Here is a 26,840-nt window from a genome sequence, read left to right on the forward strand (position 1 = left end):
AAACAAATAAATCTCCAGAGAGTGACGGCTTCTAGCTCTGCTTTTACCAACTTTCAACTGGGCACTTAAGAAAACTCTCCTCCTAGTGTGAAACTCCTCCCCTCCTAGTGTGAAACTCCTCCCCTCCTAGTGTGAAACTCCTCCCCTCCTAGTGTGTAACTCCTCCCCTCCTAGTGTGAAAGAGGCCATCATATCCCTGAGACCAAAAGAAGGGAAGGACCGACTGTGCCTCATAGAGACTATTTCTATTCTGAAGGTGACTATCGTTTATTCACCTCAATTATGTCCAAAAGAACGGAACAAATCCTCCCAAACTGAATCCACAAAGATCAGGATTCATGACAAACACAAGACGACATAAGACGATCCTTTAAGGCACACAATGCACTTTACATCGAGGAACCATTCACCCGTTCACATACCGGTGTACGCAGACACTGGGGGCGAGGCGGGTGAAGTGTCTTGCCCAAGGACATCATAGCAGTATTCTCCTGAGGCAGCTGCGATCACACCGCTGACCTGAACGTCAATGGATCCGATCAGAGTACTGACTAACTGCAGTAGTACTACGTAGTATACAGACTTAATAACGTGGTTGCATCAAATGCACTTAATGTAAGTTCAGAAAGAGCCTGGCAGAACATCCATCCATCTTCTTCTGCTTATCCGGGGCCGGGTCACGGGGGTATCAGTCCAAGCAGGGACAACCAGACCTTCCCTCTCCCCAGACACTTCTTCCAACTGCTCTGGGGGATCCCGAGGCGTTCCCAGGCCAGCCGAGGGACACAGTCCCTCCAGCGTGTCCTGGGTCTTCCACAGGGCCTCTTCTCAGTGGGACATGCCCAAAACAAGCACCCAGGAGGCTGGAGGAGTAGCAGCTCTACTCCGAGCTCCTCCTGTGATGGCAGGGGCCTCGACTGCCGCCTAGAATCAGTTTAGACATGAGACTATGAGATGAGAGTGTGTGATGAGACAGAGTGTGTAAACAATACTATCTTCCTGGAGACAAGCAGGCGGCTGACGCTCCCAAAGAAAAGTTACACATTAGACATTTAATATATTAAATTGTTATTATTTTCATTATATTTCTTCCACCCACTGTCAACATTTACCTGCCACATAAAACTGAATAAAGTCAAATCTGACTCAGTGTCTTTACAGTCGTCTTTGGTTTAAGTCCAGGATTTGAGTGAAGACCCAGAGGCCCTGAGCCCGGAGCCACACCCTGAGGACCAGCTGAAGAAACCCCGCAGAAAGGACACGCCCGTGCTCACCTTTCCTCCACACATTCCAGGTCAAATGAACACATGAGTCAACTTAATGGCTTCTCTCTTTCAACCATGTTTTAACCTTTGTGACCTTTTAGGGACTTTTACTACACTTTTGTCATTTTTATACCTGAATTGGCCATAACTTTTACGTTTTTTTTATTAGAGTCCGACATATTTTCAAACGGCCATTATTTACAAATTTGCAAGCCAAGGTTAAGGTACAAGTAGACTTTATGTATTGACAGGTGAAAGAGGAACAGGCTTTATTTAACAGTGGGGAATATCAGAGGACAAAGTGTAAATGTCTTTTTTAGTCTCTCCGTCGAACAGTTTATTTTCCAGTTCATACGGCTCATCCGTTCATCCTGTTTTGCTTTTTCATAAACAGCATATACAAACAAGCAATCAATTTAGCTCATTTTAGACATATATTTAGCAACTTGCGTGCTGGCCAAGTGATCTGCGAACTGTCAATCCAAAAAAGGGAAACTGATCTCTTAAGTCCAGACACACGCCACAGAAAGAGCCTCATCAGACCCTGAAGTGATCATTCCTGTGACACAGTCCAGTGAATGTCTCTTTATTCTCACAGTCTGTCTCTGAGCCGGTGTTTACTTTGCCACGCATTGAAAGAAGACACAGTTCCCCATAAGTTGTATTCCATTCATGTTTTTTTTTCCTGATAAATGATTTAAATCCTTTTTTCCGCCTTGTTTCCACAAAACAGCAAGCTTGGGAAACAATAATGGATGACAGAATTTTCTATTTTGACATTTATCCGTTAGAAGTATTTGGACATTTTGGGGATGAGTCTTTCATGTTTTTCTTACAAAAGCTTGCTTAGGACTAGTAGAAAATAGCCCTTTTTTGCCGACAAAACATGAATTTCAAATGTTAAATTAGCATCACAGCTGAGAGAGGGTTCCGAAGGTTCACTAGTCGGAAGGTTCACTAGTCCGAAAGTCCATGCCACAGCTGAGGGAGTTAGCGTCACAGCAGAGTAAGTTAGCGTCACAACAGAGTGAGTTAGCGCCACAGCAGAGAGAGTTAGCATCACAGCTGAGGGAGTTAGCGCCACAGCTGAGGGAGTTAGCGTCACAGCAGAGTGAGTTAGCGCCACAGCTGAGGGAGTTAGCGTCACAGCAGAGTGAGTTAGCGCCACAGCAGAGTGAGTTAGCGTCACAGCAGAGTGAGTTAGCGCCACAGCAGAGTGAGTTAGCGTCGCAGCAGAGTGAGTTAGCGCCACAGCTGAGGGAGTTAGCATCACAGCTGAGGGAGTTAGCGCCACAGCTGAGGGAGTTAGCGTCACAGCAGAGTGAGTTAGCGCCACAGCTGAGGGAGTTAGCGTCACAGCAGAGTGAGTTAGCGCCACAGCAGAGTGAGTTAGCGTCACAGCAGAGTGAGTTAGCGCCACAGCAGAGTGAGTTAGCATTACAGCAGAGTGAGTTAGCGCCACAGCAGAGAGAGTTAGCATCACAGCTGAGGGAGTTAGCGCCACAGCTGAGGGAGTTAGCGTCACAGCAGAGTGAGTTAGCGCCACAGCAGAGTGAGTTAGCGTCACAGCAGAGTGAGTTAGCGCCACAGCTGAGTGAGTTAGCGTCACAGCAGAGTGAGTTAGCGCCACAGCAGAGAGAGTTAGCGTCACAGCTGAGGGAGTTAGCGCCACAGCTGAGGGAGTTAGCGTCACAGCAGAGTGAGTTAGCGCCACAGCAGAGTGAGTTAGCGTCACAGCAGAGTGAGTTAGCGCCACAGCTGAGTGAGTTAGCGTCACAGCAGAGTGAGTTAGCGCCACAGCTGAGTAAGTTAGCGTCACAGCAGAGTGAGTTAGCGTCACAGCAGAGTGAGTTAGCGCCACAGCTGTGTGAGTTAGCGCCACAGCAGAGTGAGTTAGCGTCACAGCAGAGTGAGTTAGCGTCACAGCAGAGTGAGTTAGCGCCACAGCAGAGTGAGTTAGCATCACAGCAGAGTGAGTTAGCGTCACAGCTGAGTGAGTTAGCGCCACAGCTGAGTGAGTTAGCGTCACAGCAGAGTGAGTTAGCGCCACAGCAGAGTGAGTTAGCGCCACAGCTGAGTGAGTTAGCGCCACAGCAGAGTGAGTTAGCGCCACAGCAGAGTGAGTTAGCGCCACAGCTGAGTGAGTTAGCGTCACAGCAGAGTGAGTTAGCGCCACAGCAGAGTGAGTTAGCATTACAGCAGAGTGAGTTAGCGCCACAGCAGAGAGATTTAGCATCACAGCTGAGGGAGTTAGCGCCACAGCTGAGGGAGTTAGCGTCACAGCAGAGTGAGTTAGCGCCACAGCAGAGTGAGTTAGCGTCACAGCAGAGTGAGTTAGCGCCACAGCTGAGTGAGTTAGCGTCACAGCAGAGTGAGTTAGCGCCACAGCTGAGTGAGTTAGCATCACAGCAGAGTGAGTTAGCGTCACAGCAGAGTGAGTTAGCGCCACAGCTGTGTGAGTTAGCGCCACAGCAGAGTGAGTTAGCGTCACAGCAGAGTGAGTTAGCGTCACAGCAGAGTGAGTTAGCGCCACAGCAGAGTGAGTTAGCATCACAGCAGAGTGAGTTAGCGTCACAGCTGAGTGAGTTAGCGCCACAGCTGAGTGAGTTAGCGTAACAGCAGAGTGAGTTAGCGCCACAGCAGAGTGAGTTAGCGCCACAGCTGAGTGAGTTAGCGTCACAGCAGAGTGAGTTAGCGCCACAGCAGAGTGAGTTAGCGCCACAGCTGAGTGAGTTAGCGTCACAGCAGAGTGAGTTAGCGTCACAGCAGAGTGAGTTAGCGTCACAGCAGAGTGAGTTAGCGCCACAGCAGAGTGAGTTAGCATTACAGCAGAGTGAGTTAGCGTCACAGCAGAGTGAGTTAGCGCCACAGCTGAGTGAGTTAGCGTCACAGCAGAGTGAGTTAGCGCCACAGCAGAGTGAGTTAGCGCCACAGCAGAGTGAGTTAGCGTCACAGCAGAGTGAGTTAGCGCCACAGCAGAGTGAGTTAGCGTCACAGCAGAGTGAGTTAGCCTCTTAGCTTCACAGTTAGCGTCACAGCAGAGTGACTTAGCGTCACAGCAGAGTGAGTTAGCATCACAGCAGAGTGAGTTAGCGTCACAACAGAGTGAGTTAGCGTCACAGCAGAGTGAGTTAGCGTCACAGCAGAGTGAGTTAGCGTCGCAGCAGTGTACGTTAGCGTCACAGCAGAGTGAGTTAGCGTCGCAGCAGTGTACGTTAGCGTCACAGCAGAGTGAGTTAGCGTCACAGCAGAGTAAGTTAGCGTCACAGCAGAGTGAGTTAGCGTCACAACAGAGTACGTTAGCATCACAGCAGAGTGAGTTAGCGTCACAGCAGTGTACGTTAGCGTCACAGCAGAGTGAGTTAGCGTCACAGCAGAGTGAGTTAGCATCACAGCAGAGTGAGTTAGCGTCACAGCAGTGTACGTTAGTGTCACAGCAGAGTGAGTTAGCATCACAGCAGAGTGAGTTAGCGCCACAGCAGAGTGAGTTAGCATTACAGCAGAGTGAGTTAGCGCCACAGCAGAGAGAGTTAGCATCACAGCTGAGGGAGTTAGCGCCACAGCTGAGGGAGTTAGCGTCACAGCAGAGTGAGTTAGCGCCACAGCAGAGTGAGTTAGCGTCACAGCAGAGTGAGTTAGCGCCACAGCTGAGTGAGTTAGCGTCACAGCAGAGTGAGTTAGCGCCACAGCAGAGAGAGTTAGCGTCACAGCTGAGGGAGTTAGCGCCACAGCTGAGGGAGTTAGCGTCACAGCAGAGTGAGTTAGCGCCACAGCAGAGTGAGTTAGCGTCACAGCAGAGTGAGTTAGCGCCACAGCTGAGTGAGTTAGCGTCACAGCAGAGTGAGTTAGCGCCACAGCTGAGTGAGTTAGCGTCACAGCAGAGTGAGTTAGCGTCACAGCAGAGTGAGTTAGCATTACAGCAGAGTGAGTTAGCGCCACAGCAGAGAGAGTTAGCATCACAGCTGAGGGAGTTAGCGCCACAGCTGAGGGAGTTAGCGTCACAGCAGAGTGAGTTAGCGTCACAGCAGTGTACGTTAGCGTCACAGCAGAGTGAGTTAGCGTCACAGCAGAGTGAGTTAGCATCACAGCAGAGTGAGTTAGCGTCACAGCAGTGTACGTTAGTGTCACAGCAGAGTGAGTTAGCATCACAGCAGAGTGAGTTAGCGCCACAGCAGAGTGAGTTAGCATTACAGCAGAGTGAGTTAGCGCCACAGCAGAGAGAGTTAGCATCACAGCTGAGGGAGTTAGCGCCACAGCTGAGGGAGTTAGCGTCACAGCAGAGTGAGTTAGCGCCACAGCAGAGTGAGTTAGCGTCACAGCAGAGTGAGTTAGCGCCACAGCTGAGTGAGTTAGCGTCACAGCAGAGTGAGTTAGCGCCACAGCAGAGAGAGTTAGCGTCACAGCTGAGGGAGTTAGCGCCACAGCTGAGGGAGTTAGCGTCACAGCAGAGTGAGTTAGCGCCACAGCAGAGTGAGTTAGCGTCACAGCAGAGTGAGTTAGCGCCACAGCTGAGTGAGTTAGCGTCACAGCAGAGTGAGTTAGCGCCACAGCTGAGTGAGTTAGCGTCACAGCAGAGTGAGTTAGCGTCACAGCAGAGTGAGTTAGCGCCACAGCTGTGTGAGTTAGCGCCACAGCAGAGTGAGTTAGCGTCACAGCAGAGTGAGTTAGCGTCACAGCAGAGTGAGTTAGCGCCACAGCAGAGTGAGTTAGCATCACAGCAGAGTGAGTTAGCGTCACAGCTGAGTGAGTTAGCGCCACAGCTGAGTGAGTTAGCGTCACAGCAGAGTGAGTTAGCGCCACAGCAGAGTGAGTTAGCGCCACAGCTGAGTGAGTTAGCGCCACAGCAGAGTGAGTTAGCGCCACAGCAGAGTGAGTTAGCGCCACAGCTGAGTGAGTTAGCGTCACAGCAGAGTGAGTTAGCGCCACAGCAGAGTGAGTTAGCATTACAGCAGAGTGAGTTAGCGCCACAGCAGAGAGAGTTAGCATCACAGCTGAGGGAGTTAGCGCCACAGCTGAGGGAGTTAGCGTCACAGCAGAGTGAGTTAGCGCCACAGCAGAGTGAGTTAGCGTCACAGCAGAGTGAGTTAGCGCCACAGCTGAGTGAGTTAGCGTCACAGCAGAGTGAGTTAGCGCCACAGCTGAGTGAGTTAGCATCACAGCAGAGTGAGTTAGCGTCACAGCAGAGTGAGTTAGCGCCACAGCTGTGTGAGTTAGCGCCACAGCAGAGTGAGTTAGCGTCACAGCAGAGTGAGTTAGCGTCACAGCAGAGTGAGTTAGCGCCACAGCAGAGTGAGTTAGCATCACAGCAGAGTGAGTTAGCGTCACAGCTGAGTGAGTTAGCGCCACAGCTGAGTGAGTTAGCGTCACAGCAGAGTGAGTTAGCGCCACAGCTGAGTGAGTTAGCGTCACAGCAGAGTGAGTTAGCGCCACAGCAGAGAGAGTTAGCGTCACAGCTGAGGGAGTTAGCGCCACAGCTGAGGGAGTTAGCGTCACAGCAGAGTGAGTTAGCGCCACAGCAGAGTGAGTTAGCGTCACAGCAGAGTGAGTTAGCGCCACAGCTGAGTGAGTTAGCGTCACAGCAGAGTGAGTTAGCGCCACAGCTGAGTGAGTTAGCGTCACAGCAGAGTGAGTTAGCGTCACAGCAGAGTGAGTTAGCGCCACAGCTGTGTGAGTTAGCGCCACAGCAGAGTGAGTTAGCGTCACAGCAGAGTGAGTTAGCGTCACAGCAGAGTGAGTTAGCGCCACAGCAGAGTGAGTTAGCATCACAGCAGAGTGAGTTAGCGTCACAGCTGAGTGAGTTAGCGCCACAGCTGAGTGAGTTAGCGTCACAGCAGAGTGAGTTAGCGCCACAGCAGAGTGAGTTAGCGCCACAGCTGAGTGAGTTAGCGCCACAGCAGAGTGAGTTAGCGCCACAGCAGAGTGAGTTAGCGCCACAGCTGAGTGAGTTAGCGTCACAGCAGAGTGAGTTAGCGCCACAGCAGAGTGAGTTAGCATTACAGCAGAGTGAGTTAGCGCCACAGCAGAGAGAGTTAGCATCACAGCTGAGGGAGTTAGCGCCACAGCTGAGGGAGTTAGCGTCACAGCAGAGTGAGTTAGCGCCACAGCAGAGTGAGTTAGCGTCACAGCAGAGTGAGTTAGCGCCACAGCTGAGTGAGTTAGCGTCACAGCAGAGTGAGTTAGCGCCACAGCTGAGTGAGTTAGCATCACAGCAGAGTGAGTTAGCGTCACAGCAGAGTGAGTTAGCGCCACAGCTGTGTGAGTTAGCGCCACAGCAGAGTGAGTTAGCGTCACAGCAGAGTGAGTTAGCGTCACAGCAGAGTGAGTTAGCGCCACAGCAGAGTGAGTTAGCATCACAGCAGAGTGAGTTAGCGTCACAGCTGAGTGAGTTAGCGCCACAGCTGAGTGAGTTAGCGTAACAGCAGAGTGAGTTAGCGCCACAGCAGAGTGAGTTAGCGCCACAGCTGAGTGAGTTAGCGTCACAGCAGAGTGAGTTAGCGCCACAGCAGAGTGAGTTAGCGCCACAGCTGAGTGAGTTAGCGTCACAGCAGAGTGAGTTAGCGTCACAGCAGAGTGAGTTAGCGTCACAGCAGAGTGAGTTAGCGCCACAGCAGAGTGAGTTAGCATTACAGCAGAGTGAGTTAGCGTCACAGCAGAGTGAGTTAGCGCCACAGCTGAGTGAGTTAGCGTCACAGCAGAGTGAGTTAGCGCCACAGCAGAGTGAGTTAGCGCCACAGCAGAGTGAGTTAGCGTCACAGCAGAGTGAGTTAGCGCCACAGCAGAGTGAGTTAGCGTCACAGCAGAGTGAGTTAGCCTCTTAGCTTCACAGTTAGCGTCACAGCAGAGTGACTTAGCGTCACAGCAGAGTGAGTTAGCATCACAGCAGAGTGAGTTAGCGTCACAGCAGAGTGAGTTAGCGTCGCAGCAGTGTACGTTAGCGTCACAGCAGAGTGAGTTAGCGTCGCAGCAGTGTACGTTAGCGTCACAGCAGAGTGAGTTAGCGTCACAGCAGAGTAAGTTAGCGTCACAGCAGAGTGAGTTAGCGTCACAACAGAGTACGTTAGCATCACAGCAGAGTGAGTTAGCGTCACAGCAGTGTACGTTAGCGTCACAGCAGAGTGAGTTAGCGTCACAGCAGAGTGAGTTAGCATCACAGCAGAGTGAGTTAGCGTCACAGCAGTGTACGTTAGTGTCACAGCAGAGTGAGTTAGCGTCACAGCAGTATATGTTAGCGTCACAGCAGAGTGAGTTAGCGTCACAGCAGAGTTAGTTAGCGCCACAGCAGAGTGAGTTAGCGTCGCAGCAGAGTGAGTTAGCGCCACAGCTGAGGGAGTTAGCGTCACAGCAGAGTGAGTTAGCGCCACAGCTGAGGGAGTTAGCGTCACAGCAGAGTGAGTTAGCGCCACAGCTGAGGGAGTTAGCGTCACAGCAGAGTGAGTTAGCGCCACAGCAGAGTGAGTTAGCGTCACAGCAGAGTGAGTTAGCGCCACAGCAGAGTGAGTTAGCATTACAGCAGAGTGAGTTAGCGCCACAGCAGAGAGAGTTAGCATCACAGCTGAGGGAGTTAGCGCCACAGCTGAGGGAGTTAGCGTCACAGCAGAGTGAGTTAGCGCCACAGCAGAGTGAGTTAGCGTCACAGCAGAGTGAGTTAGCGCCACAGCTGAGTGAGTTAGCGTCACAGCAGAGTGAGTTAGCGCCACAGCAGAGAGAGTTAGCATCACAGCTGAGGGAGTTAGCGCCACAGCTGAGGGAGTTAGCGTCACAGCAGAGTGAGTTAGCGCCACAGCTGAGGGAGTTAGCGTCACAGCAGAGTGAGTTAGCGCCACAGCAGAGTGAGTTAGCGTCACAGCAGAGTGAGTTAGCGCCACAGCTGAGTGAGTTAGCGTCACAGCAGAGTGAGTTAGCGCCACAGCTGAGTGAGTTAGCGTCACAGCAGAGTGAGTTAGCGTCACAGCAGAGTGAGTTAGCGCCACAGCAGAGTGAGTTAGCATTACAGCAGAGTGAGTTAGCGCCACAGCAGAGAGAGTTAGCATCACAGCTGAGGGAGTTAGCGCCACAGCTGAGGGAGTTAGCGTCACAGCAGAGTGAGTTAGCGCCACAGCAGAGTGAGTTAGCGTCACAGCAGAGTGAGTTAGCGCCACAGCAGAGTGAGTTAGCGCCACAGCAGAGTGAGTTAGCGTCACAGCAGAGTGAGTTAGCGCCACAGCAGAGTGAGTTAGCGTCACAGCAGAGTGAGTTAGCCTCTTAGCTTCACAGTTAGCGTCACAGCAGAGTGACTTAGCGTCACAGCAGAGTGAGTTAGCATCACAGCAGAGTGAGTTAGCGTCACAACAGAGTGAGTTAGCGTCACAGCAGAGTGAGTTAGCGTCACAGCAGAGTGAGTTAGCGTCGCAGCAGTGTACGTTAGCGTCACAGCAGAGTGAGTTAGCGTCGCAGCAGTGTACGTTAGCGTCACAGCAGAGTGAGTTAGCGTCACAGCAGAGTAAGTTAGCGTCACAGCAGAGTGAGTTAGCGTCACAACAGAGTACGTTAGCATCACAGCAGAGTGAGTTAGCGTCACAGCAGTGTACGTTAGCGTCACAGCAGAGTGAGTTAGCGTCACAGCAGAGTGAGTTAGCATCACAGCAGAGTGAGTTAGCGTCACAGCAGTGTACGTTAGTGTCACAGCAGAGTGAGTTAGCATCACAGCAGAGTGAGTTAGCGCCACAGCAGAGTGAGTTAGCATTACAGCAGAGTGAGTTAGCGCCACAGCAGAGAGAGTTAGCATCACAGCTGAGGGAGTTAGCGCCACAGCTGAGGGAGTTAGCGTCACAGCAGAGTGAGTTAGCGCCACAGCAGAGTGAGTTAGCGTCACAGCAGAGTGAGTTAGCGCCACAGCTGAGTGAGTTAGCGTCACAGCAGAGTGAGTTAGCGCCACAGCAGAGAGAGTTAGCGTCACAGCTGAGGGAGTTAGCGCCACAGCTGAGGGAGTTAGCGTCACAGCAGAGTGAGTTAGCGCCACAGCAGAGTGAGTTAGCGTCACAGCAGAGTGAGTTAGCGCCACAGCTGAGTGAGTTAGCGTCACAGCAGAGTGAGTTAGCGCCACAGCTGAGTGAGTTAGCGTCACAGCAGAGTGAGTTAGCGTCACAGCAGAGTGAGTTAGCGCCACAGCTGTGTGAGTTAGCGCCACAGCAGAGTGAGTTAGCGTCACAGCAGAGTGAGTTAGCGTCACAGCAGAGTGAGTTAGCGCCACAGCAGAGTGAGTTAGCATCACAGCAGAGTGAGTTAGCGTCACAGCTGAGTGAGTTAGCGCCACAGCTGAGTGAGTTAGCGTCACAGCAGAGTGAGTTAGCGCCACAGCAGAGTGAGTTAGCGCCACAGCTGAGTGAGTTAGCGCCACAGCAGAGTGAGTTAGCGCCACAGCAGAGTGAGTTAGCGCCACAGCTGAGTGAGTTAGCGCCACAGCTGAGTGAGTTAGCGCCACAGCAGAGTGAGTTAGCGCCACAGCTGAGTGAGTTAGCGTCACAGCAGAGTGAGTTAGCGTCACAGCAGAGTGAGTTAGCGCCACAGCTGTGTGAGTTAGCGCCACAGCAGAGTGAGTTAGCGTCACAGCAGAGTGAGTTAGCGTCACAGCAGAGTGAGTTAGCGCCACAGCAGAGTGAGTTAGCATCACAGCAGAGTGAGTTAGCGTCACAGCAGAGTGAGTTAGCGCCACAGCTGTGTGAGTTAGCGCCACAGCAGAGTGAGTTAGCGTCACAGCAGAGTGAGTTAGCGTCACAGCAGAGTGAGTTAGCGCCACAGCAGAGTGAGTTAGCATCACAGCAGAGTGAGTTAGCGTCACAGCTGAGTGAGTTAGCGCCACAGCTGAGTGAGTTAGCGTCACAGCAGAGTGAGTTAGCGCCACAGCAGAGTGAGTTAGCGCCACAGCTGAGTTAGTTAGCGCCACAGCAGAGTGAGTTAGCGCCACAGCAGAGTGAGTTAGCGCCACAGCTGAGTGAGTTAGCGTCACAGCAGAGTGAGTTAGCGCCACAGCAGAGTGAGTTAGCATTACAGCAGAGTGAGTTAGCGCCACAGCAGAGAGAGTTAGCATCACAGCTGAGGGAGTTAGCGCCACAGCTGAGGGAGTTAGCGTCACAGCAGAGTGAGTTAGCGCCACAGCAGAGTGAGTTAGCGTCACAGCAGAGTGAGTTAGCGCCACAGCTGAGTGAGTTAGCGTCACAGCAGAGTGAGTTAGCGTCACAGCAGAGTGAGTTAGCGCCACAGCAGAGTGAGTTAGCATCACAGCAGAGTGAGTTAGCGTCACAGCTGAGTGAGTTAGCGCCACAGCTGAGTGAGTTAGCGTCACAGCAGAGTGAGTTAGCGCCACAGCAGAGTGAGTTAGCGCCACAGCTGAGTGAGTTAGCGCCACAGCAGAGTGAGTTAGCGCCACAGCAGAGTGAGTTAGCGCCACAGCTGAGTGAGTTAGCGTCACAGCAGAGTGAGTTAGCGCCACAGCAGAGTGAGTTAGCATTACAGCAGAGTGAGTTAGCGCCACAGCAGAGAGAGTTAGCATCACAGCTGAGGGAGTTAGCGCCACAGCTGAGGGAGTTAGCGTCACAGCAGAGTGAGTTAGCGCCACAGCAGAGTGAGTTAGCGTCACAGCAGAGTGAGTTAGCGCCACAGCTGAGTGAGTTAGCGTCACAGCAGAGTGAGTTAGCGCCACAGCTGAGTGAGTTAGCATCACAGCAGAGTGAGTTAGCGTCACAGCAGAGTGAGTTAGCGCCACAGCTGTGTGAGTTAGCGCCACAGCAGAGTGAGTTAGCGTCACAGCAGAGTGAGTTAGCGTCACAGCAGAGTGAGTTAGCGCCACAGCAGAGTGAGTTAGCATCACAGCAGAGTGAGTTAGCGTCACAGCTGAGTGAGTTAGCGCCACAGCTGAGTGAGTTAGCGTCACAGCAGAGTGAGTTAGCGCCACAGCTGAGTGAGTTAGCGTCACAGCAGAGTGAGTTAGCGCCACAGCAGAGAGAGTTAGCGTCACAGCTGAGGGAGTTAGCGCCACAGCTGAGGGAGTTAGCGTCACAGCAGAGTGAGTTAGCGCCACAGCAGAGTGAGTTAGCGTCACAGCAGAGTGAGTTAGCGCCACAGCTGAGTGAGTTAGCGTCACAGCAGAGTGAGTTAGCGCCACAGCTGAGTGAGTTAGCGTCACAGCAGAGTGAGTTAGCGTCACAGCAGAGTGAGTTAGCGCCACAGCTGTGTGAGTTAGCGCCACAGCAGAGTGAGTTAGCGTCACAGCAGAGTGAGTTAGCGTCACAGCAGAGTGAGTTAGCGCCACAGCAGAGTGAGTTAGCATCACAGCAGAGTGAGTTAGCGTCACAGCTGAGTGAGTTAGCGCCACAGCTGAGTGAGTTAGCGTCACAGCAGAGTGAGTTAGCGCCACAGCAGAGTGAGTTAGCGCCACAGCTGAGTGAGTTAGCGCCACAGCAGAGTGAGTTAGCGCCACAGCAGAGTGAGTTAGCGCCACACCTGAGTGAGTTAGCGTCACAGCAGAGTGAGTTAGCGCCACAGCAGAGTGAGTTAGCATTACAGCAGAGTGAGTTAGCGCCACAGCAGAGAGAGTTAGCATCACAGCTGAGGGAGTTAGCGCCACAGCTGAGGGAGTTAGCGTCACAGCAGAGTGAGTTAGCGCCACAGCAGAGTGAGTTAGCGTCACAGCAGAGTGAGTTAGCGCCACAGCTGAGTGAGTTAGCGTCACAGCAGAGTGAGTTAGCGCCACAGCTGAGTGAGTTAGCATCACAGCAGAGTGAGTTAGCGTCACAGCAGAGTGAGTTAGCGCCACAGCTGTGTGAGTTAGCGCCACAGCAGAGTGAGTTAGCGTCACAGCAGAGTGAGTTAGCGTCACAGCAGAGTGAGTTAGCGCCACAGCAGAGTGAGTTAGCATCACAGCAGAGTGAGTTAGCGTCACAGCTGAGTGAGTTAGCGCCACAGCTGAGTGAGTTAGCGTAACAGCAGAGTGAGTTAGCGCCACAGCAGAGTGAGTTAGCGCCACAGCTGAGTGAGTTAGCGTCACAGCAGAGTGAGTTAGCGCCACAGCAGAGTGAGTTAGCGCCACAGCTGAGTGAGTTAGCGTCACAGCAGAGTGAGTTAGCGTCACAGCAGAGTGAGTTAGCGTCACAGCAGAGTGAGTTAGCGCCACAGCAGAGTGAGTTAGCATTACAGCAGAGTGAGTTAGCGTCACAGCAGAGTGAGTTAGCGCCACAGCTGAGTGAGTTAGCGTCACAGCAGAGTGAGTTAGCGCCACAGCAGAGTGAGTTAGCGCCACAGCAGAGTGAGTTAGCGTCACAGCAGAGTGAGTTAGCGCCACAGCAGAGTGAGTTAGCGTCACAGCAGAGTGAGTTAGCCTCTTAGCTTCACAGTTAGCGTCACAGCAGAGTGACTTAGCGTCACAGCAGAGTGAGTTAGCATCACAGCAGAGTGAGTTAGCGTCACAGCAGAGTGAGTTAGCGTCGCAGCAGTGTACGTTAGCGTCACAGCAGAGTGAGTTAGCGTCGCAGCAGTGTACGTTAGCGTCACAGCAGAGTGAGTTAGCGTCACAGCAGAGTAAGTTAGCGTCACAGCAGAGTGAGTTAGCGTCACAACAGAGTACGTTAGCATCACAGCAGAGTGAGTTAGCGTCACAGCAGTGTACGTTAGCGTCACAGCAGAGTGAGTTAGCGTCACAGCAGAGTGAGTTAGCATCACAGCAGAGTGAGTTAGCGTCACAGCAGTGTACGTTAGTGTCACAGCAGAGTGAGTTAGCGTCACAGCAGTATATGTTAGCGTCACAGCAGAGTGAGTTAGCGTCACAGCAGAGTTAGTTAGCGCCACAGCAGAGTGAGTTAGCGTCGCAGCAGAGTGAGTTAGCGCCACAGCTGAGGGAGTTAGCGTCACAGCAGAGTGAGTTAGCGCCACAGCTGAGGGAGTTAGCGTCACAGCAGAGTGAGTTAGCGCCACAGCTGAGGGAGTTAGCGTCACAGCAGAGTGAGTTAGCGCCACAGCAGAGTGAGTTAGCGTCACAGCAGAGTGAGTTAGCGCCACAGCAGAGTGAGTTAGCATTACAGCAGAGTGAGTTAGCGCCACAGCAGAGAGAGTTAGCATCACAGCTGAGGGAGTTAGCGCCACAGCTGAGGGAGTTAGCGTCACAGCAGAGTGAGTTAGCGCCACAGCAGAGTGAGTTAGCGTCACAGCAGAGTGAGTTAGCGCCACAGCTGAGTGAGTTAGCGTCACAGCAGAGTGAGTTAGCGCCACAGCAGAGAGAGTTAGCATCACAGCTGAGGGAGTTAGCGCCACAGCTGAGGGAGTTAGCGTCACAGCAGAGTGAGTTAGCGCCACAGCTGAGGGAGTTAGCGTCACAGCAGAGTGAGTTAGCGCCACAGCAGAGTGAGTTAGCGTCACAGCAGAGTGAGTTAGCGCCACAGCTGAGTGAGTTAGCGTCACAGCAGAGTGAGTTAGCGCCACAGCTGAGTGAGTTAGCGTCACAGCAGAGTGAGTTAGCGTCACAGCAGAGTGAGTTAGCGCCACAGCAGAGTGAGTTAGCATTACAGCAGAGTGAGTTAGCGCCACAGCAGAGAGAGTTAGCATCACAGCTGAGGGAGTTAGCGCCACAGCTGAGGGAGTTAGCGTCACAGCAGAGTGAGTTAGCGCCACAGCAGAGTGAGTTAGCGTCACAGCAGAGTGAGTTAGCGCCACAGCTGAGTGAGTTAGCGTCACAGCAGAGTGAGTTAGCGCCACAGCTGAGTGAGTTAGCATCACAGCTGAGGGAGTTAGCGCCACAGCTGAGGGAGTTAGCGTCACAGCAGAGTGAGTTAGCGCCACAGCTGAGGGAGTTAGCGTCACAGCAGAGTGAGTTAGCGCCACAGCAGAGTGAGTTAGCGTCACAGCAGAGTGAGTTAGCGCCACAGCTGAGTGAGTTAGCGTCACAGCAGAGTGAGTTAGCGCCACAGCTGAGTGAGTTAGCGTCACAGCAGAGTGAGTTAGCGTCACAGCAGAGTGAGTTAGCGCCACAGCAGAGTGAGTTAGCATTACAGCAGAGTGAGTTAGCGCCACAGCAGAGAGAGTTAGCATCACAGCTGAGGGAGTTAGCGCCACAGCTGAGGGAGTTAGCGTCACAGCAGAGTGAGTTAGCGCCACAGCAGAGTGAGTTAGCGTCACAGCAGAGTGAGTTAGCGCCACAGCTGAGTGAGTTAGCGTCACAGCAGAGTGAGTTAGCGCCACAGCTGAGTGAGTTAGCATCACAGCAGAGTGAGTTAGCGTCACAGCAGAGTGAGTTAGCGCCACAGCTGTGTGAGTTAGCGCCACAGCAGAGTGAGTTAGCGTCACAGCAGAGTGAGTTAGCGTCACAGCAGAGTGAGTTAGCGCCACAGCAGAGTGAGTTAGCATCACAGCAGAGTGAGTTAGCGTCACAGCTGAGTGAGTTAGCGCCACAGCTGAGTGAGTTAGCGTAACAGCAGAGTGAGTTAGCGCCACAGCAGAGTGAGTTAGCGCCACAGCTGAGTGAGTTAGCGCCACAGCAGAGTGAGTTAGCGCCACAGCAGAGTGAGTTAGCGCCACAGCTGAGTGAGTTAGCGTCACAGCAGAGTGAGTTAGCGTCACAGCAGAGTGAGTTAGCGTCACAGCAGAGTGAGTTAGCGCCACAGCAGAGTGAGTTAGCATTACAGCAGAGTGAGTTAGCGTCACAGCAGAGTGAGTTAGAGCCACAGCTGAGTGAGTTAGCGTCACAGCAGAGTGAGTTAGCGCCACAGCAGAGTGAGTTAGCGCCACAGCAGAGTGAGTTAGCGTCACAGCAGAGTGAGTTAGCGCCACAGCAGAGTGAGTTAGCGTCACAGCAGAGTGAGTTAGCCTCTTAGCTTCACAGTTAGCGTCACAGCAGAGTGACTTAGAGTCACAGCAGAGTGAGTTAGCATCACAGCAGAGTGAGTTAGCGTCACAACAGAGTGAGTTAGCGTCACAGCAGAGTGAGTTAGCGTCACAGCAGAGTGAGTTAGCGTCGCAGCAGTGTACGTTAGCGTCACAGCAGAGTGAGTTAGCGTCACAGCAGAGTAAGTTAGCGTCACAGCAGAGTGAGTTAGCGTCACAACAGAGTACGTTAGCATCACAGCAGAGTGAGTTAGCGTCACAGCAGTGTACGTTAGCGTCACAGCAGAGTGAGTTAGCGTCACAGCAGAGTGAGTTAGCATCACAGCAGAGTGAGTTAGCGTCACAGCAGTGTACGTTAGTGTCACAGCAGAGTGAGTTAGCGTCACAGCAGTATATGTTAGCGTCACAGCAGAGTGAGTTAGCGTCACAGCAGAGTTAGTTAGCGCCACAGCAGAGTGAGTTAGCGTCGCAGCAGAGTGAGTTAGCGCCACAGCTGAGGGAGTTAGCGTCACAGCAGAGTGAGTTAGCGCCACAGCTGAGGGAGTTAGCGTCACAGCAGAGTGAGTTAGCGCCACAGCTGAGGGAGTTAGCGTCACAGCAGAGTGAGTTAGCGCCACAGCAGAGTGAGTTAGCGTCACAGCAGAGTGAGTTAGCGCCACAGCAGAGTGAGTTAGCATTACAGCAGAGTGAGTTAGCGCCACAGCAGAGAGAGTTAGCATCACAGCTGAGGGAGTTAGCGCCACAGCTGAGGGAGTTAGCGTCACAGCAGAGTGAGTTAGCGCCACAGCAGAGTGAGTTAGCGTCACAGCAGAGTGAGTTAGCGCCACAGCTGAGTGAGTTAGCGTCACAGCAGAGTGAGTTAGCGCCACAGCAGAGAGAGTTAGCATCACAGCTGAGGGAGTTAGCGCCACAGCTGAGGGAGTTAGCGTCACAGCAGAGTGAGTTAGCGCCACAGCTGAGGGAGTTAGCGTCACAGCAGAGTGAGTTAGCGCCACAGCAGAGTGAGTTAGCGTCACAGCAGAGTGAGTTAGCGCCACAGCTGAGTGAGTTAGCGTCACAGCAGAGTGAGTTAGCGCCACAGCTGAGTGAGTTAGCGTCACAGCAGAGTGAGTTAGCGTCACAGCAGAGTGAGTTAGCGCCACAGCAGAGTGAGTTAGCATTACAGCAGAGTGAGTTAGCGCCACAGCAGAGAGAGTTAGCATCACAGCTGAGGGAGTTAGCGCCACAGCTGAGGGAGTTAGCGTCACAGCAGAGTGAGTTAGCGCCACAGCAGAGTGAGTTAGCGTCACAGCAGAGTGAGTTAGCGCCACAGCTGAGTGAGTTAGCGTCACAGCAGTGAGTTAGCGCCACAGCTGAGTGAGTTAGCGTCACAGCAGAGTGAGTTAGCGTCACAGCAGAGTGAGTTAGCGTCACAGCAGAGTGAGTTAGCGCCACAGCAGAGTGAGTTAGCATTACAGCAGAGTGAGTTAGCCTCACAGCAGAGTGAGTTAGCGCCACAGCTGAGTGAGTTAGCGTCACAGCAGAGTGAGTTAGCGCCACAGCAGAGTGAGTTAGCGCCACAGCAGAGTGAGTTAGCGTCACAGCAGAGTGAGTTAGCGCCACAGCAGAGTGAGTTAGCGTCACAGCAGAGTGAGTTAGCCTCTTAGCTTCACAGTTAGCGTCACAGCAGAGTGACTTAGCGTCACAGCAGAGTGAGTTAGCATCACAGCAGAGTGAGTTAGCGTCACAACAGAGTGAGTTAGCGTCACAGCAGAGTGAGTTAGCGTCACAGCAGAGTGAGTTAGCGTCGCAGCAGTGTACGTTAGCGTCACAGCAGAGTGAGTTAGCGTCACAGCAGAGTAAGTTAGCGTCACAGCAGAGTGAGTTAGCGTCACAACAGAGTACGTTAGCATCACAGCAGAGTGAGTTAGCGTCACAGCAGTGTACGTTAGCGTCACAGCAGAGTGAGTTAGCGTCACAGCAGAGTGAGTTAGCATCACAGCAGAGTGAGTTAGCGTCACAGCAGTGTACGTTAGTGTCACAGCAGAGTGAGTTAGCGTCACAGCAGAGTGACTTAGCGTCACAGCAGCGTGAGTTAGCGTCACAGCAGAGTAAGTTAGCGTCACAGCAGAGTGAGTTAGCGTCACAGCAGTGTACGTTAGCGTCACAGCAGAGTGAGTTAGCGTCACAGCAGAGTGAGTTAGCGTCACAGCAGTATATGTTAGCGTCACAGCAGAGTGAGTTAGCGTCACAGCAGAGTGAGTTAGCGCCACAGCAGAGTGAGTTAGCGTCGCAGCAGAGTGAGTTAGCGCCACAGCAGAGAGAGTTAGCATCACAGCTGAGGGAGTTAGCGCCACAGCTGAGGGAGTTAGCGTCACAGCAGAGTGAGTTAGCATCTCTTTGTTATAAGAAGCGAGTGCCCATGCACGGTCTTGTGCCCTTAGGCCAGACACCCTGAACACCGTGAATGGGTCCTTGAGAGAACATGTTGATTGAGACATGAATGAGTGATTTCCGTTGCTCTGGTGGTGCTAACATAAGAGCATGTTCTTTGCAGGAGTGCGTCAGATGAAAGTGGAGACGAAGGTCGTGTACTTGGAGGACCAGGAAAAGCATGTCGGGAACTAAATTATTAATTGCATTTTTGAATATGTTAACTATTATTGTCTGACATGTTTTATGTGCACTATTAAATGTAACTTTTCCTCTAAACTTGTAAAATAGTTTCTTTATATTCATCACTCTTTACCAGGGAATTCAATGATTTCCAACTCCATGTTTAATGATTTATTGGGGTGATACACATTTCTTGTACAAACCCACAAGAAATGTGGGTTTGTACAAGAAGAGTATAAGTGCTGCATTTGTGTACAGTTGCTTTATTTTTATAATTTTGTCAGTAAAAATACATTGGGTCCATAGAAATGCCACAGGTGGAGGTACAGGAGAAGCCCCCCACCTGTCACTGGCAAGAAAAGAAAGAAAAAGTCAAACAGCATATTTAGTATTAATCACTGTTCACAGTTTTAGGGGACATTATACATACTTACAAATTGCCTTAGATGGAATTGAAAGGCTTTAAATGTACAAAATAATGCATAAGGTAAACTTAAAGAACACATATTATGCATAATGAACTTTTTGGAGTTTTTAACCCTGTTCTAACATTGTTCTTCATCAAAAACACACCTGGAGTACATGTAGCTTCATTCACCGTTTGAGGAATCCTGGGTAGAAAGTCCTCCCCTCCGGGCGCCAAAAACACTCCTCTGCAAATGGCATTTTCTCCATCTGTGATGTGGCGCAGAGAATCTTCTTCTCTTCTTCTTTTTTAACTCCATAAATCCTCTCCAGACTTGTTCTGTGAATTTATCCCGTCTTATTACAATCAGTACAACTGCAGTCCCAGACCATGACGTGAGAGGCCAGTTCAAATGCGCTGAAGTCATGGAACTATGTTTATCTTAAACTGTGTGTAATTCCATCTGCAGCAGTAGATAGCACCAAGACTCACACACACAAAAGTTTTAGTTCTCAAATTTGAGATGCACGTTTAAGGACTGATAAATGATGTGTAAATGATGTGTCTTTAAAATATAATTGTCTTCAACAATTTGCCTGTGCCATCTGTTAAATGTTTAATGTTTGAAATGAAAGATGTCAATTTTCCTGCAGTTTTATCCGGGAAATTATGAATGAATGAATGAACATTTGCATTGTTGACTGGTCGCTGGCAGAGTGGACATATCCACCTGTACAGACACTAAAAAATATGTTAATTAGCCAATTAACAGTTCATGTTGAATATATCGTACTTAAATACAGTGTAAATAACATATAACAATATGGTGGGTGTTTTTCAAATTATAGAAAGGAACTTTTTAACATATTTAAATACATTTATGTTTAAATAGTAAGACTAATTAATCGACTGAACACTTGAGCATTATTCAGTAACGTTTCTTGTGCTCTGGCAATACTGCAATGTGCTGCGTGTAGTGCTGCATGTCTGTGCTGCATGTCAGTGCTGCGTGTAGTGCTGCATGTCTGTGCTGTGTGTCTGTGCTGCGTGTAGTGCTGCATGTCAGTGCTGCGTGTCAGTGCTGCATGTCAGTGCTGCGTGTCTGTGCTGCGTGTAGTGCTGCATGTCAGTGCTGCGTGTCAGTGCTGCGTGTAGTGCTGCATGTCTGTGCTGTGTGTCTGTGCTGCGTGTAGTGCTGCATGTCAGTGCTGCGTGTCAGTGCTGCGTGTAGTGCTGCATGTCTGTGCTGCGTGTAGTGCTGCGTGTCTGTGCTGCGTGTAGTGCTGCATGTCAGTGCTGCATGTCTGTGCTGCATGTCAGTGCTGCGTGTCAGTGCTGCATGTCTGTGCTGCATGTCAGTGCTGCGTGTCAGTGCTGCATGTCAGTGCTGCGTGTCTGTGCTGCGTGTAGTGCTGCATGTCAGTGCTGCATGTCAGTGCTGCGTGTCTGTGCTGCGTGTAGTGCTGCATGTCAGTGCTGCATGTCAGTGCTGCGTGTAGTGCTGCATGTCTGTGCTGTGTGTCTGTGCTGCGTGTAGTGCTGCATGTCAGTGCTGCGTGTCAGTGCTGCATGTCAGTGCTGCGTGTCTGTGCTGCGTGTAGTGCTGCATGTTTGTGCTGCATGTCAGTGCTGCGTGTAGTGCTGCATGTCTGTGCTGCGTGTAGTGCTGCATGTCTGTGCTGCATGTCAGTGCTGCGTGTCAGTGCTGCATGTCAGTGCTGCGTGTCTGTGCTGCGTGTAGTGCTGCATGTCAGTGCTGCGTGTCAGTGCTGCGTGTAGTGCTGCATGTCTGTGCTGTGTGTCTGTGCTGCGTGTCTGTGCTGCGTGTATTGCTGCGTGTAGTGCTGCATGTCAGTGCTGCATGTCTGTGCTGCATGTCAGTGCTGCGTGTCAGTGCTGCATGTCTGTGCTGCATGTCAGTGCTGCGTGTCAGTGCTGCATGTCAGTGCTGCGTGTCTGTGCTGCGTGTAGTGCTGCATGTCAGTGCTGCATGTCAGTGCTGCGTGTCTGTGCTGCGTTTAGTGCTGCATGTCAGTGCTGCGTGTCTGTGCTGCGTGTCTGTGCTGCATGTCAGTGCTGCGTGTCTGTGCTGCGTGTCTGTGCTGCATGTCTGTGCTGCATGTCAGTGCTGCGTGTCTGTGCTGCGTGTCTGTGCTGCATGTCTGTGCTGCATGTCAGTCCTGCGTGTCTGTGCTGCGTGTAGTGCTGCGTGTCTGTGCTGCGTGTAGTGCTGCGTGTCTGTGCTGCATGTCTGTGCTGCGTGTCAGTCCTGCGTGTCTGTGCTGCGTGTAGTGCTGCGTGTCTGTGCTGCGTGTAGTGCTGCGTGTAGTGCTGCATGTCAGTGCTGCGTGTCAGTGCTGCATGTCAGTGCTGCGTGTCTGTGCTGCGTGTAGTGCTGCATGTCAGTGCTGCGTGTCAGTGCTGCCTGTAGTGCTGCATGTCTGTGCTGTGTGTCTGTGCTGCGTGTCTGTGCTGCGTGTATTGCTGCGTGTAGTGCTGCATGTCAGTGCTGCATGTCTGTGCTGCATGTCAGTGCTGCGTGTCAGTGCTGCATGTCTGTGCTGCATGTCAGTGCTGCGTGTCAGTGCTGCATGTCAGTGCTGCGTGTCTGTGCTGCGTGTAGTGCTGCATGTCAGTGCTGCATGTCTGTGCTGCGTGTCAGTGCTGCATGTCAGTGCTGCGTGTCTGTGCTGCGTTTAGTGCTGCATGTCAGTGCTGCGTGTCTGTGCTGCGTGTCTGTGCTGCATGTCAGTGCTGCGTGTCTGTGATGCGTGTCTGTGCTGCATGTCTGTGCTGCATGTCAGTGCTGCGTGTCTGTGCTGCGTGTCTGTGCTGCATGTCTGTGCTGCATGTCAGTCCTGCGTGTCTGTGCTGCGTGTAGTGCTGCGTGTCTGTGCTGCGTGTAGTGCTGCGTGTCTGTGCTGCATGTCTGTGCTGCGTGTCAGTCCTGCGTGTCTGTGCTGCGTGTAGTGCTGCGTGTCTGTGCTGCGTGTAGTGCTGCGTGTCTGTGCTGCATGTCAGTGCTGCATGTCAGTGCTGCGTGTCTGTGCTGCGTGTAGTGCTGCATGTCAGTGCTGCGTGTCTGTGCTGCGTGTCTGTGCTGCATGTCAGTGCTGCGTGTCTGTGCTGCGTGTCTGTGCTGCATGTCTGTGCTGCATGTCAGTGCTGCGTGTCTGTGCTGCGTGTCGGTGCTGCATGTCTGTGCTGCGTGTCAGTCCTGCGTGTCTGTGCTGCGTGTAGTGCTGCGTGTCTGTGCTGCATGTCTGTGCTGCGTGTCAGTCCTGCGTGTCTGTGCTGCGTGTAGTGCTGCGTGTAGTGCTGCATGTCAGTGCTGCGTGTTGGAGCTGCGTGTCTGTGCTGCGTGTCGGTGCTGCGTGTAGTGCTGCATGTCAATGCTGCATGTCAGTGCTGCGTGTTGGGGCTGCATGTCAGTGCTGCGTGTCGGTGCTGCGTGTAGTGCTGCGTGTCTGTGCTGCGTGTCGCTGCTGCGTGTCGGTCCTGCGTGTCTGTGCTGCGTGTAGTGCTGCGTGTCTGTGCTGCGTGTCGATGCTGCATGTCAGTGCTGCGTGTCTGTGCTGCGTGTCGATGCTGCATGTCAGTGCTGCGTGTTGGGGCTGCGTGTCAGTGCTGCGTGTATTGCTGCGTGTAGTGCTGTGTGTCGGTGCTGCGTGTTGGGGCTGCGTGTCAGTGCTGCATGTCGGTGCTGCATGTCAGTGCTGCGTGTTGGGGCTGCATGTAGTGCTGCGTGTCTGTGCTGCATGTCAGTGCTGCATGTCAGTGCTGCGTGTCTGTGCTGCGTGTAGTGCTGCATGTCAGTGCTGCGTGTCTGTGCTGCGTGTCTGTGCTGCATGTCAGTGCTGCGTGTCTGTGCTGCGTGTCTGTGCTGCATGTCTGTGCTGCATGTCAGTGCTGCGTGTCTGTGCTGCGTGTCGGTGCTGCATGTCTGTGCTGCGTGTCAGTCCTGCGTGTCTGTGCTGCGTGTAGTGCTGCGTGTCTGTGCTGCGTGTAGTGCTGCGTGTCTGTGCTGCATGTCTGTGCTGCGTGTCAGTCCTGCGTGTCTGTGCTGCGTGTAGTGCTGCGTGTAGTGCTGCATGTCAGTGCTGCGTGTTGGAGCTGCGTGTCTGTGCTGCGTGTCGGTGCTGCGTGTAGTGCTGCGTGTCAATGCTGCATGTCAGTGCTGCGTGTTGGGGCTGCATGTCAGTGCTGCGTGTCGGTGCTGCGTGTAGTGCTGCGTGTCTGTGCTGCGTGTCGCTGCTGCGTGTCGGTCCTGCGTGTCTGTGCTGCGTGTAGTGCTGCGTGTCTGTGCTAAGTGTAGTGCTGCGTGTCTGTGCTGCGTGTCGATGCTGCATGTCAGTGCTGCGTGTCTGTGCTGCGTGTCGATGCTGCATGTCAGTGCTGCGTGTTGGGGCTGCGTGTCAGTGCTGCGTGTATTGCTGCGTGTAGTGCTGTGTGTCGGTGCTGCGTGTCGGTGCTGCATGTCAGTGCTGCGTGTTGGGGCTGCGTGTCAGTGCTGCGTGTATTGCTGCGTGTAGTGCTGTGTGTCAGTGCTGCATGTCGGTGCTGCATGTCAGTGCTGCGTGTTGGGGCTGCGTGTCAGTGCTGCGTGTCTGTGCTGCATGTCAGTGCTGCGTGTCTGTGCTGCGTGTCTGTGCTGTATGTCTGTGCTGCATGTCAGTGCTGCGTGTCTGTGCTGCGTGTCGGTGCTGCATGTCAGTGCTGCATGTCAGTGCTGCGTGTCTGTGCTGCATGTCTGTGCTGCGTGTCAGTCCTGCGTGTCTGTGCTGCGTGTAGTGCTGCGTGTCTGTGCTGCGTGTAGTGCTGCGTGTCTGTGCTGCATGTCTGTGCTGCGTGTCAGTCCTGCGTGTCTGTGCTGCGTGTAGTGCTGCGTGTCTGTGCTGCGTGTCGATGCTGCATGTCAGTGCTGCGTGTTGGAGCTGCGTGTCTGTGCTGCGTGTCAGTGCTGCGTGTAGTGCTGCGTGTCAGTGCTGCGTGTCGCTGCTGCGTGTCGGTCCTGCGTGTCTGTGCTGCGTGTAGTGCTGCGTGTCTGTGCTACGTGTAGTGCTGCGTGTCTGTGCTGCGTGTCGATGCTGCATGTCAGTGCTGCGTGTCTGTGCTGCGTGTCGATGCTGCATGTCAGTGCTGCGTGTTGGGGCTGCGTGTCAGTGCTGCGTGTCGCTGCTGCGTGTAGTGCTGCGTGTATTGCTGCGTGTAGTGCTGTGTGTCGGTGCTGCGTGTTGGGGCTGCGTGTCAGTGCTGCATGTCGGTGCTGCGTGTCGGTGCTGCATGTCGATGCTGCATGTCAGTGCTGCGTGTTGGGGCTGCATGTAGTGCTGCGTGTCGGTGCTGCGTGTCGGTGCTGCGTGTAGTGCTGCGTGTCGGTGCTGCGTGTCGGTGCTGCGTGTCACTGCTGCGTGTCGGTGCTGCGTGTAGTGCTGCGTGTCGGTGCTGCGTGTCACTGCTGCGTGTCGGTGCTGCGTGTCGGTGCTGCGTGTCGGTGCTGCGTGTCGGTGCTGCGTGTCACTGCTGCGTGTCGGTGCTGCGTGTAGTGCTGCGTGTCGGTGCTGCGTGTCACTGCTGCGTGTCGCTGCTGCGTGTCGGTGCTGCGTGTAGTGCTGCGTGTCGGTGCTGCGTGTTGGTGCTGCATGTCGGGGCTGCGTGTCAGTGCTACGTGTAGTGCTGCGTGTAGTGCTGCATGTTGCTGCTGCGTGTTGTGGCTGCGTGTCGGTGCTGCATGTCGGGGCTGCGTGTCAGTGCTGCGTGTAGTGCTGCGTGTAGTGCTGCATGTCGGGGCTGCGTGTAGTGCTGTGTGTAGTGCTGCATGTCGGGGCTGCGTGTAGTGCTGTGTGTAGTGCTGCATGTCGGGGCTGCGTGTAGTGCTGTGTGTAGTGCTGCGTGTTGTGGCTGCGTGTCTGTGCTGCATGTCGCTGCTGCGTGTTGTCTGCTGCGTGTAGTGCTGCGTGTAGTGCTGCGTGTAGTGCTGCGTGTAGTGCTGCGTGTAGTGCTGCGTGTAGTGCTGCATGTCGGGGCTGCGTGTAGTGCTGCGTGTCGGTGCTGCGTGTAGTGCTGCATGTCGGGGCTGCGTGTAGTGCTGCATGTCGGGGCTGCGTGTAGTGCTGCGTGTCGGTGCTGCGTGTCAGTGCTGCGTGTCGGGGCTGCGTGTTGAGCTGCATGTCATGGCTGGGCCGGTGGTCATTTGCGGCGGCGCAGGGAGATACTCTGCAGCCTGCGGGCCTTCCCCCGGGCATCGATGGGCCTCATGTCCGTTATCTTGGAGCGTACCTCTTGGTATGCCCGCGCACAGTAACTCGGATGCTTGTAGTAGTAGACAATGGGCCGTGGGTGGGACTCTCCTGAAATGACATTCACAAGCAGTTTAAGCAGAGATAGCAGAGACCAGTCGTCACCATCAGTCTTAGGGCGGGTTCACAATGCGCATTGTCAACCCAAGATTTTCTCAATATACTGTAGCGACCCTAATGTTAAACCTCATCTGGTTAAATGTTCCTTTCACACTACTGGTCATTACTTATTGGTTACAAGTTTGGGGGGCTGGGCCTGTGTTTGCGATGGGAGTGACTTGTTTTGTTTTTGTTGGTTGGATCGTTCTAAGGACGGGAACACCGTGACACGCACATTTTGTGGAGGAAAAACAAGATACACCACCGACTTTGGCTGGATCAAACACGAACACAGCCGTTTATTGAACAGGACTTCCGGTGAAGGCGCTTTCAGTGTAAGAGCACACATTTATATTACAGCGGTATATATAACAGGGCAACACCCCCACTTGCTCTTAACACTGTACATCTCACATTTACACAAACAAACAAATGCACCTTTATAAATATTACACCATTTACATATTACCATTTACAACACTCCAAAAAGAACATGTGTAAACTTCTCCATTCTTAACTTGCTGACAGACTTGGTGAAAATATCTGCAACCATGTCTGCTGTTGCACAATACTCTATACAGATGTTCTTGTCATTGAGTGCGACCTAATGAAATGGTACTTCATGTCAATATGCTTACACCTCTGGCGGTTTATGGGATTTTTTTGATAATGCTATTGCACCCTGATTATCACCATACAAAAGAACTGGTGAGTAATCACGTTCACTGTCCATCCTGCCAGTAGTTGTGTGAGGTATAAACTCTCCTGAGTGGTGGCTGCCATGGCGTTGTACTCCGCCTCACATGTTGACAAAGCTACTGTTGCTTCCTAGTTTTCCAACATATCACAGGCCCACTTTTAGTTAGTGCAAAACAGTGTCCAGTAGTACTTCTTCTGTCACTAGAATCTGTTTCCCGATCTGCATCACTAAATGCTGTAAGGACCAGATTCTCTTCTGTCTTTTTGTAACACAGCTCTTTGTTCAATCTACCTTTTAGATATCTTAGCACATGTTTTGCTGCTATCCAATGAGGATCTTTTGGATCTGACAAATACTGAGAAAGTTTGCTTACAATCATCAAATATATCAAGCTGCCCAGTTGTTCACGATACCTTGCTGCATCTACTGGCTCACCATCAGCATCAAAGTTTACTTATGAAACAGTATTTTTGAGATAGACCTTCTCTGGTTCAGTTTTATCTCTGTGCCTTGTGTACAGTCGATACCTAGGAAGTGTTTAAGCTCACCACGATCTTTCATCTTAAAGTTTCAGTGAATCTTCATTGTCAGTAGCAATAATAACATCATCAACCCAAATGATCAAAATC

The 26,840-nt window shown here is 52.4% G+C and overlaps 1 protein-coding gene across 1 annotated transcript in view; it reads left to right on the forward strand.

The window, feature by feature from the left end:
• ppp1r17 (protein phosphatase 1 regulatory subunit 17) overlaps window positions 1–18,803 on the forward strand; it is a 22,598-nt gene extending 3,795 nt beyond the window's left edge. The window contains exons 3-4 of the mRNA XM_072450361.1: window positions 1,178–1,294; window positions 18,649–18,803. Coding sequence (XP_072306462.1) covers window positions 1,178–1,294; window positions 18,649–18,719 — 188 coding nt within the window. The 3' untranslated portion in view covers window positions 18,720–18,803. The remainder of the gene's footprint in view (window positions 1–1,177; window positions 1,295–18,648) is intronic.
• Window positions 18,804–26,840: the final 8,037 nt, after the last annotated feature.

The sequence above is a fragment of the Eucyclogobius newberryi genome, unplaced genomic scaffold, assembly GCF_026437365.1.
Source record: "Eucyclogobius newberryi isolate DKJ021-1_F unplaced genomic scaffold, fEucNew1.0.hap1 SCAF_18, whole genome shotgun sequence".
Taxonomy (NCBI): domain Eukaryota; kingdom Metazoa; phylum Chordata; class Actinopteri; order Gobiiformes; family Gobiidae; genus Eucyclogobius; species Eucyclogobius newberryi.